General features: G+C 37.8%; 1 protein-coding gene across 1 annotated transcript in view; it reads left to right on the forward strand.

Moving 5' to 3' along the window:
* FRAS1 (Fraser extracellular matrix complex subunit 1) overlaps nucleotides 1–22802 on the forward strand; it is a 502816-nt gene extending 480014 nt beyond the window's left edge. Inside the window, exons 67-74 of the mRNA XM_074231550.1 lie at nucleotides 2251–2401; nucleotides 4688–4795; nucleotides 6493–6652; nucleotides 9331–9447; nucleotides 11398–11564; nucleotides 12956–13161; nucleotides 16038–16184; nucleotides 19279–22802. Coding sequence (XP_074087651.1) covers nucleotides 2251–2401; nucleotides 4688–4795; nucleotides 6493–6652; nucleotides 9331–9447; nucleotides 11398–11564; nucleotides 12956–13161; nucleotides 16038–16184; nucleotides 19279–19872 — 1650 coding nt within the window. The 3' untranslated portion in view covers nucleotides 19873–22802. The remainder of the gene's footprint in view (nucleotides 1–2250; nucleotides 2402–4687; nucleotides 4796–6492; nucleotides 6653–9330; nucleotides 9448–11397; nucleotides 11565–12955; nucleotides 13162–16037; nucleotides 16185–19278) is intronic.

Raw genomic sequence — 22802 nt, forward strand, 5'->3', positions numbered from 1 at the left:
TCAAGAGACAGTCATCCTGGGGTTGTGTTAGACACAGGGAGATTTGTGTTAAGTGAGTTACTGAAAGGAAAGAAGGAAAAAACACAAAACTAGGCTCTTGAGGCAGACTGGAGTCTGTGCCAGGAAAGTAGAATGAGAAACTCTGAACTGAATCTTAGAATTAATATAGAGTCAGGAGAGGCCGGTGAGCAGCTTTATACAAGAATCTTAAATTCCAGGTAACCTGGGATGCAGTGAAAGGCATCTTGGGACAAGGGACTCATTATCTACCTTTTATTGGTTTAGGCATTGAACAGGGATATATATCTTCCCTTGAAGTAGCTCTGTGAGGTCTGAATGTTCAGTGTTTCATTCTAATCTCAGCCACGAGAGAATCTGAATACTATTGACATATTAGTATATAATCACACCTTGCCAAAAATGAAGTGATAACATTTAACACAATATATCATTGTTCATCGCTGGAGGAGATGTAGGATCTTCTTGTCCATTAAATTATTCCAGTTGGATAATTCTAAATTAGGGAATCTTTTTTGCATTGAATAAATGGAAAATTGATCGAAATGTATGGCATAACAAGATAAATTGCATAGTATTTTATCTCCACACTTCAGTGAATACTTTTTTTATTTTAATTTAATTTTTTCCAACTGCATATAAAGATAGTTTTCAGCATTCAGTTTTTGTAAGATTTTGAGTTTCATGTTTTTTTCCTTCCCTCCATTCCCTCCCTTTCCCTTAGCAGTACTCTGATATAGGTTATACATATAACAGTCGTGTTAAATATATTTCCATATATTTATGGAAATGTTATGAAAGAAGAATCAAAGCAGAAAAAAACATGAGGGGGGAAAAATAAATTTTAAAAAGTGAAAATAGTGTGCTTTATTTTCAGTGAGCAATTTCTTGGAAATTTCCTCGGATGGGGTTTGTAATATATCTCATCCTAGACAGAGAAATGGGGATACTATGCCAATTTATGACAGCCAGACTCAGATGTGTGTGTGTGTGTGTGTGTATTTAGGCCCTTTGTTTTCTGAATCTAGTTGACTTAGGTCCTTTGTAAGGATATTCATTCTTTCTGGCTATTAGAAGATATTGTCTGGTATGAAGAATTTGGACTCAGAGAACCTGTGTTAAAATCACATTATATGCCTAAGCTTCCTTATCTGTAAAAAAATTAGATTGGACATGGTCTAGGTCTAAATCCTAAATCCTTTCCAAATCTGAGTCTCATGACCCTATAAAGAAGACCTGTGTTCAGTTCCTGCTTCAGACCCTTACTAGTTATGTGACCCTGAGCAAGTCGTTTGTATTTACCTCAGTTTCCACATGTGTAAAATAACGATTATAACCTCACTACCTCCCAAGATGGTTGCAAAGATCAAATGAGATTATTGTAAAAGCACTATAGTCAGTATTACATAAAGGTTCATTATTATTATTGAAATAGATTAAAATCATTTATTAAGGGGCAGCTAGGTGGCGTAGTGGATAAAGCACTGGCCTTGGAGTCAGGAGTACCTGGGTTCAAATCCAGTCTCAGACACTTAATAATTACCTAGCTGTGTGGCCTTGGGCAAGCCACTTAACCCCATTTGTCTTGCAAAAACCTAAAAAAAATCATTTATTAACTGCATTTTATGTGTCAGACATTGTGCTAGACACTGGTGATAGAATGGAAGAATAAAATCATCCTTTGTATACAAGACACTGATATAATATGGGAAAAACACCAGGTACATATATGTGAGTGTGTGCATTTATACACATATACATAAAAGTCTATATAAATTATGTAGGGGAATGGATTAATGTGACATAACCTGGCCATCATGAAATAACTTAAACATGGAGGGAGAATTTAAGTTATCTTTAGAATGTAAACCCCAAAATGGAGCCCTAGAGCTTATCACAACTAACTCTCCCATTTTATAAACAAAGAGTTGAGTCCCAAAGTACTTGGTACCTAATAAATGTTTATTGATTGATTAATATTGATCAATTGACTTGCCAAAAGTCAAACAGGTTCTAGGTATCAGGGTATTTTTCTTGCTTGAACCCTTTGATCAATGAGTAAGAAACCTATTAAAGGTGAAGTTGAAGCATTATCTATCTATTTACATAGTCCATAGTAACTGAGCTGTGCCCAATGGATGTTAATTTATGATTCAGTTTTCTCTTCCTCCCTTCCCCTCCACAACTGTTCCAGAACCACCAAGTCTTCTCTTTTTTTTTTTTTTTTGCCAGGTGAGGGACTCTGCTCAGTCATTCCTGACCGTCCATGTTCCTCTTTATGTGTCCTACATCTATGTGACAGCGCCCAGGGGCTGGGCCTCCCTTGACCACCACACCGAAATGGAGTTCTCTTTCTTCTATGACACTGTTCTCTGGAGAACAGGTACCACACTTGTCTTCTACTGCCTTCTTTTTCTCAGCATACAGGTGCTAAGGAGACTTTTCTCAACAACTTTAACAGTGGTCAATCCTTCTCTTTGTCCCTGGGAATAATTCCATGTTTCTGTACACTAGATCTGTAGACAAAGTAAAACTCCATCTGGGTCATGAAAAAGTAGAATGTCTACGTTTGACAGATACCAGGGGAAGCTATCAGGGCTGGTTATAATGCTACGGCATAACAAGTGGGAAGTCCTAACCTGCCCACTATTGTGTAGGTGAGATCTCCCTGTATACAGACTTCTGTTTGGGAAGATATCCAACCTCTGTGACTTGAAAAACTAGACAGCGCATGATCCTTGAACAAGAAAATGGCTTTAAAAACTTGAGATTAAAAAATATGTCAGATGTCTGGCCCATCCAACTAAAGAGTTTCAGGGAATATTTTTTTTCCTAGTCTTATATGCAAGAATTCACATCAGTGGCAGGTGAGTATTAATCTCTGCTTCTGTTTGATTTCTCTTCCATTTTCTCTAATTGCACTCATTTCAGGGATTTGCGGTTTCATTGATGCATGTATTTCTTTCACCCAGCATAGGATGCTATTTTTTATTTAAATTTTATTTTATTATTTAAGGCAATAGGTTGTGACTTGCCCAAAGTCACACAGCTAGGCAATTTTTAAGTGTCTGATGTTGGATTTGAACTCAGGTCCTCCTGATTCCAGAACCAGTGCTCTATCCACTGCACTACCTAGCTGTGCTTGTGTTCTCTTTTTATACATTAGATGATCTTTAGGGGTAGCCATAGTTGAATAAATTCATCCCCTGGTGGTAAATCTTTTGAGATTTACTTAGCTAAGTTGCTCTTCAGATAGAAGACAAACTCCTGCCCACACATTCCTTTTGTTTCTTTTATTTGTTATTCTTGTGTGTGTGTGTCTGTGTGTGTTTCAAGGCAATGGAGTTAAGTGACTTGCCCAAGATCACACAGCTAGAATTAAGAGTCTAAGGCCAGATTTTAACTCAGATTCTCCTGATTTCAAGGCAGGTGCTCTCTCTACTGTGCCACCAACTGTCCCCACCGCATTCCTTAAATCCATCAGACTCCATGACTATGTGGCCAGTGGCCAGTAACTCATCTATTAGGACATAGTAATAAGCACAAAGCTATGACTGTTGCCATAAAGCTCAGGAATAGAAATAGGAGCCCTCTGAATCTAAGAAAAATTGGCTGCCAAAAATCAGTATAAATCAATATATATGATGCATTGATCAATATCAATATCCTGGCAGATCATATGCAAATCAAAATCAATATATTTTCCAATCTTTTCTCCTAGGAATATATTGACTAAGTTTTAGACCTCAAATTTCTATATAAATGGCTGCTATTAATTAGCCTGTCCCTGGATCTCTGGGCTAGAACTTGGACCTTTTTGAGCTCAGTAAGACCCAGCAGAAAGTTGTACTCTGCCCAAGTGTGCCAGGTTCCCTTCCCTGTTATAATAAATCATCAAAATAGAGCTTCATTCAAGGCTGACTATACTTCATTTTAATGGAACTCAGCCAAGGAAATTTTCCTGGAGTTACACCTGGTATTTTCCTATTTTAACAGCCTTTTTTTTCCTAGTGATTCAGTTATTAAAACTGTTGTGCACTATGAATCAACTCACCAACATTAAGCTGTGGCTTAGTAATGTTCTATTGCTCATACGTGGCTTGGCTTTCAAAGCTTCCCTTTGGCTCTCTGGTTGTCTATTTATCCATCAGATTTCTATTAAGTCCTCAAGGATTGCCACTGAATAAAATAAAGCATACCGATTGTTACCATGCTTTAGTTTATAATAGAGAATCAAATATTTTAGATTATAGTATGGACTGGAGGCTGTTCCTAAAGGTAAAGGGGACTGTGATGGTATAGAGAAAGATATTAACAAGAAGGGTTTCTGAGGTCAAACTACATTGTTTTTGTTTCTTGCTTGAGGAAGATCAAAATGATCTCACGATGTTGCAGTCAATGTAAAGTGTGTCTACTTGATGTTATTTATTTTGTTAGATGTGGAATGGAGGCATCATGGCAACCTTCACCTAAACCATAATAAAAGGTTAGCTTAGAGCTCATCTGTGGATCAGCTGCATAGTCTGCATAGATTTAAATATAGTCATTGTCTCTTGAGCATTTCATAATTTAGTTGTGTCCCTTGGAAAAAGCTAATGTAGATCACTATTTTCATTTATTTCCTTCTTCCTCCTGACTTTGATTGTTTTTCATCATTTTCTTTTGCTAGGAATTCAAACAGAAAGTGTTCTCTCAGCGAGGCTTCAGATAATAAGGATCTACATTCGAGAAGATGGTCGTCTGGTCATTGAATTCAAGACCCATGCCAAATTCAGAGGTGGTTATTTGTTGTTTCTTAGAGAGAAGGTTTTTGTCCTATTAATATTTCTTTCATAAGAAAAGGTCCTTCTTAGCCTGAAGCTATATAGACAGGCTATGAATAATCCTAAATAAAATTTTAAAGCAACTTCAACCTTTCTTAAAGTCAAGGCTTATATTATGTTGATATTTCAACCAATGGGACATTGGCAGGGAGTGAATCAATCTTCAACCAGGGAGCCCAATATTATCAAACACACTAAAATCTAATCCAGTCCCTTAAATGACTGCCACATACAAGCATGAGAACTCAGGTTGAAAAACAGCACACCATAAGACTCATACCCCACTCCAGTTGAGCTTTGTCACAAGGCAGTAAGTACCCTTTTGTAATGTCTGTTTCTTACATTTGTGAATATGATAATGACTTGTGATACTGTTCTCATAGTTGTGGTATCAAAAATGAATTCCTATTTTTTTTATTTTTGTGGGTACAATAAGTCCTAGACAGAGACTGAGTAGGTTAATAGAGAACAAAATTAAAAAACCAAAATGACATGGTCATAGAAGATGTAATAATTGTTAGGGGTCTCCACTTCAACTCCATAGTTTCATTGGGAATTCTTTAAATATAAGAAAAGATAAATAGACAAATGAGCAATGTTCAGATGATGGTCTGGTTTATCTCTGATATTTTTACATTGGTCTGAGATTGAGGTGATAAAGATATTCTTTGAGATGCTATATACCTGTAAATCAACAGAGCTAATGCCTGTTAAACATAAATTGACATGTTAAGGGGTGAGGAATCGGGCAGGATTTATTGCACAGTGATCAGCTTCAGGACTGGTTTAACTGTCTGGACTATCTTTAGTGGCCTGACCATTTGCTTCAGGGTTATGAGGATTAATGGTTACATCTTAAATGAAATTCCTGCCCACATATTCCTTAAACTCATTAGACTCCATGACAGAAATTTGAGTGGCCAGCAACCCATATATTACAAATAATAGGCACAGAGTTCTGACTGTTTCCAAAAAACTCAGTAATAGAAACAGGAGCCTTTTGAGATGATGTTATAAGTTAAAAAAAATTGGTTGCCAAAATCATTATCAATTAATATATTTTAAATTCAACATACATTGTATATATTGATTAATGAGGCAACTAGGTGGTGCAGTAGATAGAGCACTGGCCCTGGAGTCAGGAGGACCTGAGTTCAAATGTGACCTCAGACACTTAATAATTACCTAGCTGTGTGACCTTGGGCAAGCCATTTAAGCCCATTTGCCTTGCAAAATCCTAAAAAAAAAAAGATATATTGATTAATATCAACATATTGGCAAATCGTAAGCAAATCAAAATCAACATATTTCAGCAACCTTTTTCCCTAGGGATATGTTGGCTAAAATTTGGAGTTAAATTTTGTGTTTAAATGGCTGCTATTGATTTCATTAGCATCTCGGTGAAGCATGTATAAAGAGCATTGTGAGCACTGTCTGGGTGCTGGTCTGGTGTGAGATGTCACACTCTCCCATCTAATATGAAAAGCATTCAAATTCTGAAAATATGTTTTGCAGTAATATTTAACTCCATTTATAATTATAGTTCTGAGATCTATTATAGATCATTGGAGTATATTATGACATGAAGTGTAATTCTTACTAAGACACCACACCAATAATATATCAAGTGTTCCCCCCTCTTCTTGGACAGGATACTTTGTCATGGAGCACCATACCCTCCCAGATGTAAAGTCTTTTATAATGACTCCGGACCACCTAGGAGGAATTGAGTTTGATCTACAGCTTCTGTGGAGTGCCCAGACTTTTGATTCACCATATCAGCTCTGGAGAGCAACTAGTTCTTACAACAGGTGAGTAGGTTGCTGATGTTTACAGCTTATTTTTTTTTTAAGAATGAAGGCAAGAAGACTTATTTTCAAGGTTTAAAAAGAGTCTTCCAGGGGCCACTAGGTGGGGCATTGGATTAGAGTACCAGCCCTGGAGTCAGGAGGACCTGAACGCAAATCCAGCCTCAGAAATTTAATAATTACCTAGCAGTGTGTCCTTGGGCAAGTCACTTAACTCCATTGCCTCTCAAGAACTCCCCCACCAAAAAAAAAAATTAAAAGGGGTCTCCCATGGATGTCGTGGTCCAATAAAAGATTATGGCCAAAGTAGAGAATTTGGATAAGGTCACACAGTGAATAGAATAATGGACCTTGAATCAGGGAAGACTCATCTTTCTGTGTTCAGATCTGATCTCAGACACTTATGAACATTGGGGAAATCACTTAATCCTGTTTACCTCAGTTTCCTCACTCATAGAATGAGGTGGACCATATGACCCTGGGCAAGTCACTTAACCCCATTGTCTTTCAAAAATCAAACAAACAAAAAGAGATGGAGAAGGAAATGGCACCTTAGAATTTCCACCAAGAATGGGGTCACCAAGCATTTGACAGGTCTGAACAACAGCATTATCATTTGCATGTTTTGTTCTTATTAGAGTGTGAGATCCTAAAAACAAAGCCTTTTGTGCCTCAGTTTATTGATGAGCTGAATGGCACAACTGTGGCCACTTAATAAATGCCTGTGATGACTACCATGCCATTTAGAAAACATTAGGTTCAACAGGTTAATGTTAAGTCTATATTCTGTGGCAGGCATTGTGCCCTCAAGGGTCTTCCATTTTGCTAGAATCCTGTGCACAGATAAGTAAATAGAAAATAAAAAGTGATCAAGTAACTGAGAGTGAGTCGATGGGAGGAAAGCCATCTGTTCTCAATAACTCGGATTTTTATCTGTGTCAAGGCAGGAGAAGGGGGAGTAGGCAGACTCCAACTCAAGGTCCCTTCCAGCTGTAGGTATCCATATCAATATAATTCACATCCCCCAAAATCCTCAAAAACTGATGGAGTCTGATTACAGAGCATAGTATAGACTGTGTCCACTTTTACAAACTTCTTTTATGTTTTTGTTATCTTTCTCATGATTTTTCCCTTTTACTTCTAATTCCTTTTTCACAACATGAATAATACGGAACCATGTTCAACATGATTGTTCATGTATAACATTTACAAGATTGTTCACCGCCATGGGGGGGGGGGAGGAAGGGAATTGGTAGAAAAATGTAGAACTCATAAACTTGCAAAAGGATAAATGTTGAACACTATTTTTGTATGTAATTTTTTTTTTTTAGTTTTTGCAAGGCAATGGGGTTAAGTGGCTTGCCCAAGGCTACACAGCTAGGCAATTATTAAGTGTCTGAAGTCGGATCTGAACTCAGGTCCTCCTGACTCCAGGGCTGGTGCTCTATCCACTGCGCCACCTAGCTGCCCTTTTTGTATGTAATTAGAAAAAAACATTTAAAAATATGTATATCTAAAATTTTTCCCCTTGTAATCCTAAATATTTTATGCATTTAGAAACATTATTCAAAGGAGGGGTGATTGGCTTCACTAGATTGTCAAAAGGAGTTTTTGGACACAAAAAAGGTTAAAAACTATCAAAACTGTAGTTCTCTAGGCCATTTGGACCTTCTGCCATCTGCCAATGACACTTTTGGCAAATGTATATCACCCTGCATTAGTTCTTCCTTGATATTTATACGTAGAGGGTATGTCCAAGTCTATAGCCTGGTCTTTTGACCCAGACATGCTGCTCAGGTTTTCAAGAAATCTTACTGGGACTGGTTAACTCTTTTTTTTTTAGGTCTTTTTTTTGCAAGGCAATGGGGTTAAGTGGCTTGCCCAAGGCCATACAGCTAGGTAATTATTAAGTGTCTGAGACTGGATTTGAACCCAGGTACTCCTGACTCCAGGGCCAGTGCTCTATCCACTGCACCACCTAACTGCCTCTGGTATTGGTTAACTCTTAACTAATAGATTGTAGATGAGAGTTTATTTTGTCCCATTAGGAGGAAGTGGTATGATGAGATACCTAGAAGATGCAAAAGGCAGTGGTTCCAGCCAGCAGGAACCCTTAGGGACAAGTACAAAGTACACTGGAGAGGTTGTTGGAGTTTTTATTTTCATTTCTATGGGGATTAGGGGATGTTGCAAGATAGTCAATTGATAGATGATGAACCTTGACACTTCCTTCCCCATCCCAGAAAGAACTTGCCCTAAATATGCAGTGTGTTAGCATGGGGTGGCCACACCTCCTTCTTCTATGCCAATATTTTCATGATTTTGGCTTGGTGTTTCCCAAGCTATCTGAATTACTGCTTCTCTTTTATTGTGTTCTCAGTCCATGAGAAACACAAAATAGCAATTATGAGGGAATTTTCATGAAAAACCAAAAGAAATGGTCATAATTTGTGTCTATTTTTCCTTTCCTCTCAGATTTTAAACAATTTTATTTCTCATGTGGTATGGTAGACGCTCAAATAGGAAGGAGCATTATTCTCACATCTCTGAGCAATAACAGGAATATTAACACAATAATTTCTGTTTCATAGAATTTTTCGTGCATAAATTCTTCCAACATGACTCTTTATTCAGTGAAACCACTCTCTCTTGTAACTCTGGCTTCCTTTTTCTATTTCTAGGAAGGACTATTCTGGAGAATACACCATCTATTTAATCCCTTGTACTGTACAACCCACCCAGCCATGGATTGACCTTGGAGATAAACCACTGCCCTGCACAGCACATGCTCCAGAAAGGTGGGGGGAATGCATTGACACACTTTTTTGGCCAAGAGCATGACTGCCAAGGCTTGGTTGTGCAGACCATCCTAGCATGGCGGTAGGACTGCAGAGAGAGAATGACTGTAGAAGGAAGGACCTCAAGAATGAATTTGATATTTGTTGTTCAAGTATCATCTAAGGAGGAATGCTGATTAAGTTATTTTATTAATCAACTCATTAATTAATTAAGGTTCCAGACTTGGAAAGGAATTCTAAAGGTCTTTCTGTTCCCATGCCATCACAAACAAATCTCTAGAACTTGAGAAAAGAAAAACTGATGGGAAGGGAAGCATGAGAAATTTTGAATCAAGGTTGGAAAATTTGAAGAGACAATAGACAATAGTAATATAGTTGAGACTTAAGGATGAATGGAAAATAGAGCTCTCCAGTGATTTTCATTATGACTCAGTAACCTCTCTTCCCTTGAGTTCATATAATTCAATTTTTCAGCCAATCAAAATCCTGATAATTATTGTTTGACCAACAGTATCAGAATCAATTGGGAGGGTCACCAAACCTTAACTACAGAGAACTGAAGACTACATATTGACTTAGAAAACCACATATTAACATTATCTGTTTTGTTGTATTTTTATTTATTTTGTTAAATATTTCCCACTTATATTTTAATCTTGTTCATAGCAATCAGGAATGTCGTGGACCACATGTGGCCTGTGGATTCTGTGTTTGACATTTCTGTTCTTCAGACCTCCCTTTCTTTCCTCAATGACTTCACTGTTTGGATTATAGTCTTATTCTCTTAGTCCTAATACCTGTCTTCATAATAGGGGATGTCAACATACATATTGACTCTCCTTCAAGTAATACTCAGTTTCTCAAACTACTCACTTTTCACAACCTACTCCTCTACCTCACTTCAGTCACATACAAAGGTCATATCCTTCTTCTAGCCATCACTTGCAGATGCACCACCACCATGCTCTGATCTTCTCTTACCTGTGCAGAGAGGATATTTTTATCCTAATTGACTGGTAGCTCAGACTCCCAGGGCTTCTTAACATGGCCATAAGTAAATAGGTTGTCATAACGTTCATGGTAACGATGAGAATATTGATTTAATTGTTAATGTCTAAGGAAAAAGTTGGTTTGGAGAATATGGCAGCAACTCAGAAAATGAGTTTCTTCCTGTTCATGCCCAATGATAAGAGCAGGGGTCAATGGAATCCTAGGGAAAGAAATGGCTATTGAGACATGTTTCAGGTACTCAACCACCAATCATCCTCCTCCATCAATTCTACCTCAAAATTCTTACCAATTATTGAATAGCACCAATTATTTCTCCCCCATGGAGGAAAAAGGCTCAATAGTTTGGGTTATCTAGTCTCTTTTTGAAGACTTTCGATGATTAGAAATAGGTGAAATTCTTAGCAAACTTGTCCTTTTATTGAGCTAAAGTCTGCCTCACTCTTTATTCATTCTACACAGACTTCTTAATTCTTATTTCCAAGACCAAGCAAAGCAAGTCTTCTTTTGTGTTATAACCTTTCACCAACCTTAAGGCCATTATCAGCTAACTATCAGGTAGTCTTTGGATCTGGAATCAAGAATATCTGAGTTCAAATCCAACTTTATATTCTTAGCTGCATGACCCTAGGCAAGTTATTTAGCCTCTATCTGCTTTAGCTTCCTTAAATATAAACTGGAGATAATAATATCTAACTCATAGGGTTGATGTGATGATGAAATGATACTATAGAACCTTAATAAATGCTTATTCTCTTCTCTCCCTTAAGTCTTCACTTATCCATGTTTATTATCTCTAGTTCTTTCTACCAATCCTCATATTGTCCCATCTCTAGAAAACGCATTATGTTGCTTCTCCATGATCAATGCTATGCTAAAGACAGAATTATATGAAACATGGCCCGCCTCTTCATGAATCTCTTGTTTCTCTCTTTCATTTAGATTTTTGATACCTATTGCATTCCAGCAAACTAACCGTCCAGTACCCGTTGTGTATTCACTCAACACTGAGTTTCAGCTATGCAACAATGAGAAAGTGTTCCTGATGGACCCCAGTGCATCTGACATGTCACTGGCAGAAATGGATTACAAAGGGGCTTTTTCAAAGGGTAAGCCTATCATATAGCTATACCTGGATCTCAGAAGAAAAACCAGACAGACATCTCTTCACATAAGCATTCACTTTGACATCCTCAGCATAAATTCCCCAAAAGGGTATTTCTGCAGAGGCTAAAGCAGCTTTGGATAGTGGGAAAAGCACTGAATCTGCAATCAGAGAACCTGGATTCAAATCTAACCTCCTAATAGAGTACTTAATTTCAATGAACTGCAGTTTGCTCATTTTCAAAATGAGGGGATTGAACTAAAATGGTGGTTTTCAAAGTTTTCACTCTCAAGACCCCTTCACATTCTTAAAAATGATTGAGTACCCCAAAGAACATTTGTTTATGTAGCTTATATCTATTGCTATTTTAAATTAATACTGATTGATTTTAAGTTATTCATTAATTCATTTAAACCATAATATATAATGATATTTAATATTTAATATTGTTAGCAATGCAATAATATAAGAATACTAAACCCATTCCATGGCAAGATAAAGTTTATTATGAAGAATAACCATATTTTCTAAAACAGAAAAAATTTAGTGTGAAAAATGACATTGTTTTATAAACTTTTGCAAATTTCCTTAATTTTTGCTACTAAAAGACAGCTGGATTCTCAGTCTGCTTATTTAGTCTGTCATGATATGTTGTTTTAGTTGAAATATATGAAGAAAATCTGGTCTACCCATAGATATTAAGCTAGAAAAGGGAGAAGTATTTTAATAGGCAAATATCATCTATTATCATGAAAATAGTTTTAATCTCTTAAACCTCCTGAAAAAGTTTTGGGGACCCCAATGGATATGTGGACCACACTTTGAGAACTACTGGACTAGGTGATTTCTCAGTCACCTTCTAGGTTTTGACCAGGCATTCTTTTTTTTTTCTGTTGATTGAACCCACCTGTTTATGTTTACTAGTAAGGCCTAACCCAGCCTTTGTCATTAATTCATTGAATAAATTCAAACAAATCACTCAATATTTCAATTTCATAGTGAAAGTGTGAGGAAAAACTTTTTTTTTTCTGCCAATGACCATTTGGATACTTATAACATTACCCACGAGCTATATCTGGTCAAAAAATTAATTCACCCCTTAAGAAAAGTAGTTTTATTGAATTTCATGTCCCACCTGCAGTTGCCTTGGTATTGCCTTGGTATTAGTGCAAGGGATGGATGTTCCTCCCACCTCCTTTCCTACCTCCTTTCTATGTCATCAGTGTGTTTTAAGATCAATGAGATAAAACATATAAAAACATGAAAAGAAATCCGATATGCTCTTATGCAGATTTTTAAAATTGCTTTATCCTCTCCCTCAACCTCCTCCCTCCATTTTTTTCCCCTCTCCTAAATTCAAATCCTGACTTTGATCCTGTCCCCTCATCTTTATAGGTCAGATTCTCTATGGCCGTGTACTTTGGAATCCTGAACAGAACCTCAACTCAGCTTACAAACTGCAACTGGAGAAAGTCTATCTCTGTACCGGCAAGGATGGCTATGTGCCTTTCTTTGACCCCACTGGGACAATCTACAACGAAGGGCCACAATATGGATGCATTCAACCTAATAAACACTTAAAGCATAGATTCCTATTACTGGTATGGAAATTACTGGAGTCCAGGAGATGAACTTTCTGGCTTGATTGTGTGTCCATCCATTCTAGCAAGCCTAATCCCAGGACAAGAGCTGTTACAGCTAAAGGGCCCTAGGGCTGGTTACAAAGATGATGACCGACGAGAGAACTTTGATTTTTGAACTGCTTGCCAGGAGACAGATCATAGAAATGAACCATTAACAACAGAACCATATATACATACATGCCCATGTGTGTCTGTAGATACATGTTGCTATATGGGCATATGCACACAAATTGACAAAATATAGTTAATGAGAAGTTGAATTTTAAATCCTATGGCAAGAAAAGAAATTTGACCTCAACAGATTTTGTGATATGAGAACGATACCTGGAAAATGACTCTCCTGGGTTGCATCTTATTCAAAGATATTAAAGGGCAGGGGTGCAGTAACACTCTGTATTAAAAATATATAGGCATTTGAGAAAAGGCTATAATTAGGGTGTGAGGTATGGTAGAGGTGAGGCAAGGAAAGCATGGTGAAGAATGTGTAAAGTTCATCAAAGGCAGAATTAGAAGTAACACAGGATTATACTAAAGACCATTTAGATAAAAACAGAAAATAGATTGTCTTAAAAATGTCATGAATCAAGATGATATAATACCGTGGAAAGACACATTATTATATATTTGCTAGAATTTTCTTTTTCCCCAAAGCAAAATAGCTCAAAATAGTTGTTATTCAAAATTGAGGATCATACAATGGACTCCTAGTTCTGATCATTTTACTTTGCAGGTTTTTCTAAAAGTTCATCATTTCTTATAGTACAATAGAATTCCATTTCAATTATATACTGTAACTTGTTCAGCCATTCCTCAATTGATGTGCATCCCTCAATTTCCAATTCTTTTGGCAAAGTCTTGCCTGCTGTTCTTATGGACAGAATAGAGAATTTCAGGCTGAATAATAATATAATTCAATGTATTCAAAACCAATCGAAAGGCCAAATCCAAAATGAAATTATATTTGGTTTGATGTCTCCTTGGGAAAAAGAGGTCTTCAGTGGACTGTCCAATGAATCTCTGCTTGACCCTGTGTAATTTAATGTGTCTGAGAAAGGTTTCAGTAGACCTGTAGATGGGACAATTACCAAATTTGCTTATGACCCAAAGCTCGGAGGGGTGGCTAACACCATGGATGACAGAATTAGGATCCACAAAGATCCTAACAAATTAGAACATTAGGCTAAAATGTAATTGGAATAACTGGAGTCCCCCCAAAAACCTATTATATAAATACAAAGGGAAACATAACTGGAGAGCAATTCAGCAGAAAAACACCTAAAGGATAAGTAGATTCAGTGTACCTTAGCAATGTGATATGGCATCCCTCACCCCTCGTAACTTGGGCAATATTAGGCTGCAATAAAAGAAGCATTGTGTCCAGAATTAGGAAGGTGCTAATTTTCTATAACTCTAGTCAAACCACATCTGGAGTACTGTGTTTATTTTAGTGCTGAGTACTATATTTTAAGTATAAGCTCTAGTGTGTCCAGAGGAAGATAACCAAGAGGGCGAAAGGCCTCAGGGTCATGCCCTTTAAGGCTCATTTGAAAGAACTTGGGGGTGCTTAATTAGAGGGTTGTCATATAGAATAATTATGTTCTGGATGAACTTAGAAGACCAAACCAGACCCTGAGCAATGGATAAAAATGACAAAGAACAAAAATTTAGGCTTGCTATCATTAAATATTTCTTACTAGCCAATACTGTTCCTAAGAGGCTGCCTTGGGAGGTAGAATGGTTTTTCCCTCACTGAAAGTCTCTGAGCAAAGGCTGGATGACCATTTAATGAGGATACTGTAGAGAGGATTCTTGTTCAGGGATAGGTCGGACTCTGATGCCTTTTAAGCTCAGAAAGTATGACCTCATGCATGGACATAGTACAGCCCCAGTACCTTCCTATTGGCCACCCTGACAGTCAAACTCAAAGAGGTTTTCTGTTTCCAGAACTCATTTACTCCAGGCCTGTGCCCTTGGTTGTGATGGTTTCTTCACTCTTCCTATTGCTGACAGTCTGTTTCTGAGTCTTATCAGTTCTTTCTTTATATCTCTTGCATCTGTCTTCTTCGTATCATATAGCCACTACCTATGGGGGCTCAGACTCTCTTTCCCTCTCAAATGATGTAGCGTAGTCTTTAATCCATCCTCCACAGAGCTGCCTAGACAAGCACTTATCTATTATGTTCACTGAATTGAGTGTTTTTGTTTACTCTTTTTTTTCAATAAAGCAGAGTAAGATTAAATGGAGAAGGAAGATAAGAAATTTCTAGAATGATTATCATGTTAATCCATCAATAAAACATATTTTAAAATGATAACACACAGGGGCAGCTAGGTGATGCAGTGGATAGAGCACCATCCTTGGAGTCAGGAGTACCTGGGTTCAAATCTGGCCTCAGACACTTAATAATAATTACCTAGCTGTGTGGCCTTGGGCAAGCCACTTAACCCCATTTGCTTTGCAAAAAACCTAAAAAGAAAAATGATAACACACATGTATGTTAAAAATCTTTCATAGTTCACAATTGCCTCAAGGATAAATATAAATTTTTCTAGGCCTTTAATTCCTTACCTGCCTTCCTTCCTTCTTTCCAACTAGAACCCTTAGTTTGGTTCATGCTTAATACTTCTTCCCTCCATTTATTTCATATTTATCTTATTTAAATGTATCCTCTTCATAGGAAGACTGCAATTTCCTTGAGGTCATGAACTGGTTTTCATTATGTCTTCTGACCTGATACAATAGCTTGCAAAAAACAAGTGCATAATTAATGCAGGTTGAATGAATGAATATTTCCATTGTTCTCTAAACTCTTCATTTCTTCTGTAAATTCTAGGATCGAAGCCAGCCAGAAGTCATTGATAAATACTTCCACGATGTGCCTTTTGATGCCCATTTTGCTTCTGATTTATCTGATTTCCACATGGTCAGTAGCATGCCGGGTGTGGACGGATTTACTCTGAAAGTTGATGCACTTTATAAGGTAGGTTTTATGAGAAATATCAAAGCTGAGAACTTTTAAACACCTCAGAGGGGACTAGGATTGCCTTTGAACTTTCCTTATCTTTTTAGAATGTCTTTGAGGAAGACCTTGACCTCACTTACAATCCTACTACAATGCTTCATTATAATGGTCAAGTTACCCTAGGCTTCCCAAGACATCATCAGGGCACAAGCTTCAGCAAGTTTAGTCAGACTGAAAAAGCTTCAAATTTGAGTCCAGACACAAACTCTGATGACTAGCTTGACCAAGTATGGAGAGTCACATCATCTAGGCTGGCCTCCAGAAGATGAACATTTTTGACCTCAGCAACTTTTGGGGCCAAAATGATTCTATGGGTTCACTGAAGTCAGATGGCTCCCATTTCCAGCCTTTCCACTCATTAGCCATACAACCTTGGGCAAAGTCAGTCTATCTAGTCTTTAGATTCATCATCTATAAAATGAAGAAGTAAAACTCGACAGTCTCTAAGGTATCCTGATCCGATCTTTGATGGTATTTCCAATTACCTAAGTCATTGCCTTCAGTTACATCAAGGCTGTGAACATAGTGGTCATATTCACGAGGATTTTTTTTTTGTTTCCAGCCTATATTGATTCAGGCCTTGGGTTGGGTCAGCCATTCTGCACATCCAGTTCCTTAGGCAGGTGATTGAGTCAGACTTAGCTCCCAAAGGAATGGATGCACATTTTGTGGGACCCCTGACATCACACAGGCACTTGGAATGATGGAGACACTGGCATATGAGGAGCTTTCCAGGAGAATCTAGTACCAAATTGCAATTTCTTCATTTTTGGATACTAGTTCCAGCTCTCCTTATTCTAGACTTTGCATCACATCTAGCATGGCATGTGGGAGGGCAAAACAAGGGTAGTTGAGAGGGGAATAAAAGTCTTGTCAATAGATCCATCCCTTGTCACTGTCACTTTCATGAGATGATTTGGAAAATATTCAACAAGTGAAGCATCTTCCATGTGTACTAGGAACATGATAATCTGATCAAATGTACTTGAATGAATGAGTCTATTTGCAGCAACTTGATGGGAGTACAAAGAGCACTGGTCCTAAAGTGAGAAAAACTTGAGTTCAGATCCAGCCTCAGACACTTACTATGTTCCCCTGGGCATAGTTATCTGTCTCAGTTTCCTCAACTATAAAATGAAAGAAATAATAATAGCACTTATCCCAAGATTTTTATGAGGATCAAATGAGATTACCACTGATAAATTGCTGCAGAAATTGATATGAAAAGATAAATGATCAGAAAACAAGGTGGACTAGGCAGCTCATTTGTTCTACTGGTCTACCTGCAACATCAGGAGGACTAAAGGAAGGCTCCTAGCACATTGGTAGGACTACTATAAAGGACTGATGGGAGGGCATGGATGGGATATGAGAAGGTACCTCCATCAGTGAGATCATTTATTCATCCAATTAGTTTATATATTTTTATATTTTATTTTTTTTTAAGTTTTTGCAAAGCAAATGGGGTTAAGTGGCTTGCCCAAGGCCCTACAGCTAGATAATTATTAAATGTCTGAGGCTGGATTTGAACTCAGGTACTCCTGACTCCACAGCTAGCTCTATCACCACCCAGCTGCCCCTATTCATCCAATTATTGAAGCATGCTTGTTTTAAAACAACTACTAGTTCAGAGATGGGATGTGGAAATTTTAATTTATTTAGATTATTTTAGTTGAGTTTAGTCATTTTTAGCAGCATTATTTTGAAAATGCCAAGAATTCTTTGTATTCTATATGCACTGTTTAATCATAGTTCTTAAATATAAAATTATTTTTTGAAAAAATCATATCCATATGAACAAACTATAGCGATAGTGTAGTAATTATGACATCAAAACACAATAGTATGACAGCTATAATAAGAAAATATAGACTCTGACTGTCTCATGATGTTGGCAAGAAAGCCCTGGGTTTCCCAAGGCAATGTCAGGGGGAGTGTCAGTGTCAATGCTATCTGAACTAGGTTTGGAGGTCAGAGATTTAGAGTTGAAATGGACCTTAAAAATCATCAAATCTAACCCCCTCATTTTATAGATGAGGAAACTGAGGTCCATAAATTTGAAGGCACTTTTCCAAAATGATGATATATAGGATTCAAATCCAGTTCTTCTGACACCAAGGCCTATATTCTCTATATTTACTATACCATCCTGTATCTCTAGGTTGATGACTTTTTTAGCCAAAACAACTTTTACTATCTCATCCAGACTGGAAATGCAGCAACCACTTATAGGTCTTATCCCTCTACTGATGGGCAAGGAAGATTTGTTTGACCTAATCTGCTTCTGGCCTGGGCCTGTTCATTCCTCCTTAAACAACCTGGACTCCTGGCCACTCATCATATTGGTGCCAGATTAGTGAGCACACTTCATCAACTTAGCCCTATTGCAGCTATGAACTCCAGAGCCCAAGTGATCTACCAACCATGGCCTCTCCAGAAGCTTGAATTATAAGAAAGTACTCCTCCCATCCCTATCCCTATGCATCATAACTTTCAAAGATCATCTATCAATTTTTAGCAAAGCTATGATATGTTCTGGTAAAGGAAGTACAGAAAATAATTGACAAAAATCACAGATCCTTGAAGTAATGAAGCAGTTTATATAAATCCCAAAAAGAAGGTTTTTTTAGAAAAAAGAACTCTCTCCAAATAAATATTAATGTAGAAAAAATTAGACTTTTTGATCCACAATTCCATAAATAATTGTGAAGAACAAGGAGCGGCTAGGTGGCATAGTGGATAAAGCACCGGCCCTGGAGTCAGGAGTACCTGGGTTCAAATCCAGTCTCAGACACTTAATAATTACCTAGCTGTGTGGCCTTGAGCAAGCCACTTAAACCCCGTTTGCCTTGCAAAAAATAATAATAATAATTGTGAAAAACCATAACCGTGACTATTTTTTCTTCCACCTATTTTACTATTTTGTCTATATTCTATTATCTTTTCTACAACTATCAAATATTTTTTAATTTACTATACCATTTTCTCTGTAACTCAGAGCTACTCTTTTGCTTTCATTGAAATGAGTTCTTTTGTTCTTTTCTCCTTTCAGGTGGAAGCAGGACACCAGTGGTATCTCCAGGTCATCTATATCATTGGCCCTGACACCATCTCTGGGCCACGTGTGCAGCGTTCTCTCACTGCCACAGTGAGGCGCAGCCGCAGGGACTTTGTGGACCATACAGGCCGACTGACCCTCGATGATTCCCTCATCTATGACAATGAAGGGGACCAAATCAAGAATGGCACCAACATGAAATCGTTGAATCTGGAGATGCAGGAGTCAGTTGTGGCCGCTTCATTATCCCAAACTGGAGCATCCATCGGGAGCGCCCTTGCCGCTGTTATGCTATTGCTGCTAGTGCTTTTAGTGGCTTATTTTATCACCAGAAAATGCCAAAAACAAAAGAAGAAAAGAGCTCCAGGGGATATCTTGGAAGAATACCCTCTGAACACCAAGATAGACATATCCAAGAGAAACCCAGACAGGCTGGAAAAGAACATGAATAGACAATACTGCACTGTACGAAACATCAATCTGTTGAGTGAGAATGAGGGGGCCTACAAATTCAAAGGTGTTACAGTCAAAAGAGTGAACCTGGAAGTCAAAGTTCATAACAATTTACAAGATGGAACTGAAGTTTGATGGCAGTGATCCATCTGTATTTTTTCTAAGAATCTTTTTATAAATGGCAAAAAAAAATAATAATTAAAAAAGGTTACTGGTATTTTTATAATCTTGTGGAAAAAGGGAAAAACTATAGCTTTGAGTGGTGGCCTGCACTATATCACATGCTTCAACTCACAGCTGAGCTACCTCATCCAGGGAAGAACCAAGGGAGGCCCTCAGGACAGGAAACATTGAGTAGGTCGTGTTTCTGTGGGTGTTTGCATTCATTTTTTTCAACATCATTAAATGAATCTTTTTATCATGGTGGTCTTGTGAGACTAGGACTTTATCTATAAACTGATAAGAATATGATGATTTAAAAAATATCAATGTGGGACAATGGGAAAAGCATTGGATTTGGAGTTTGGTAGACTGGGGTTCAAATCCCGGTTCTGCCATTATCACACTGTACAACTTTAAGGAAGTTACTTCATTTCCTTAAATCTCCATTTCTGTAAAATGCGGGAGTTTCAGTAGTACCTTTCAACTCCAAAGCTTAGAATCTAAAGTTATTCACCTCTAGTTCCCCTTTGCCTTTCCTGAATTCGTGGATGACCTAGCCTAGATTACTGACCCATGTACTCTCAATTGGGATATTTTTTGGTTGTTTATTGTTTCCAAGCGCAATTACCATTTGATAAACACTATTCATACTTTATACTGATAGTGCACTTTTCTCTAAGAAGTTTCCAAATGCTTTCCAGTACTTTTCCACAGCCCTCAAGTAGAAATCTTCAGTTTCCCTTGGTGGCCAGCAGAAGTACCCACTTTCTAGTACAGAAAATAGAGATCTGGAAAAATGGGAGGCTCAGCTAGCATCTTGGGGCAAATCACTATTTGTTTACCCCAGAATGAGTAAGATCATTTTTCCTTTCCTGACTCCTCTGCTATCCTGATGCATATTCAAAGGGATGCTTCAATACATCAAGCCCTTTAAATGTCTGCATGCTTTCCCATTCAATAGAAGTCAACATAGTCATGGATGCACTTTAGACTTGTCTTTCCTAGAAAACCTACCATGATAATCCTGCTCCCCCAGGTTTTATCTATCTACTACCTGATAGTAGAATACCCTATGCTCTTACTTGCTGTGGATTTTAGAGCTACTAGTATTTCAGGAAATGTATATGTTGTATTTAATTAGGGCAAATTACCGAAAAGCCAAGGAGAGAATCCAACTAGAACTAAGCAGAGGATAACTGTTTCCTGATTCCTTTTGCTACATCCATCTGCCCTCCCTTGGCCTCTCCTGACAAAATAAGTCAGCTGTTTCTTTTAGGGGTTTCTTATCTGGTAGCTCAGGTGCGTGATTTGGCCACATCTGTTAATGGTGAAGACACGGATAAGTGGTTTTAATATAATGCTACGACCCAGAGGTCAGTTTAACTACTGTAGGTGCATCATATGCTCAGCTTGTTGTTTGTTTGTTTTTTTAATCTTTGACGTAGCCTTATTGGCATATAAATAAGCATGTGTGCTAAAGGCAACTTTGAATTAGAGACAACATACTTATCCAGGTTTAGAAGTATGAGAGCCACTCTCCCTTGATGCATGACTTCTCACAGGCACGTCTTGTAACACTGGTGATCATATGTGTAGCTGGAAGACCCCAGATATGGGCGAACCTTCAGAACTGGAGGCACTGTACCAGAAGTGTTAGTAAAAACTAACCATGCAAGGCTTTAGGCATTTAGGAAAACGATGAAGAAATGAAACTAATCACAATCTGGTATTATTAAGAAGGCAAGTAGAGGATGCTTTTCTCCATGGATGATAGAATCATCTTGCAGTGGGGCAAAAACAGTCAGTATCAGCTACCTGGATCTGACAGAAACGCCAATTGGGGATGGGCAGAAAATGAAGCATGATATATGTCTGTTGACAACTGGAGTTAGGATTATGGATCAGGTCTAGATACCGATGATGCCTGTATTGTTCAGTTAATTGCCAGGCACTTGGGAAAGAGTAGACCAAAAGATCCTAGTATCCATTTCTAATGTCTGAGATAGTGATAACACTCTCCATGCTTTGCTTTCATGTAACACCTTTTTGGTGACCATGCTTTTATGAAGCACCTACTGTGTTTGAAGCACTGTTTACTATATAGCTGAAATGTGCTTGCTGCTGGCATGGAAATTATATTGATGAAAAGAAACCCCATACCCCCTTAAATATCCCTGCCTACCTTCTTACCACTACACACTCATCTGAAGGTTATGACTTCCTCTATTAAATGGACACACTGAATGTAAAGTGTTAAGACATGTACAACTGAGATTTCTCTTGTTTGGTTCACCATTGTCAGAAATTTTTTTTGTTGTTATTGTTGTATTTTAACCACTGATGCTCTTGATCATGTCACTGAGGACTCTTCATGGTATTTGATTTCAGCTGGGTATGCACCCTTGCCTTCTCATGACTGTGTTGTACATCTTCTGTATTTCACCATGCAGGTTAGGAGGAACAAAGAACCATCCGCGCGTTGTTCTTTCTCATGTAGGTTACAGCGCTAGCTTGAAAGAGGAAGAGGATGACCCTTCACCCTGATTGTCCTTTGCTGTCCTTTGGCTGAATTATGTACACAACGGAGGACTCATATAAACTACTGTTGCGGACAAGACAGTTGCCAATTCTTCCTTGTATAGTTAGTTCTGGAGTTCCCTGTCTCATTGTGTGGAAGTTGCTCTTCCTCCCATGATTGTTACTCAGAGTATTACCCTATCACCCACACCCTTGATCTGATGGTGTAACCCATTTGTGGTGCTGTCTTCCTAATTTCTTGAATCTCTTGTGATTTTTGTATTTTCATTGCTAATCTATGTGTTACAGATATCTGATTTCTCCAACAGCACATGCCATAATATGGATTTTTATTAATAAATGGCATTTTGGTTGCTTGTTTGCTA

Source organism: Macrotis lagotis, chromosome 3 (genome assembly GCF_037893015.1).
Source record: "Macrotis lagotis isolate mMagLag1 chromosome 3, bilby.v1.9.chrom.fasta, whole genome shotgun sequence".
In the NCBI taxonomy this organism is placed as follows: Eukaryota; Metazoa; Chordata; class Mammalia; order Peramelemorphia; family Peramelidae; genus Macrotis; species Macrotis lagotis.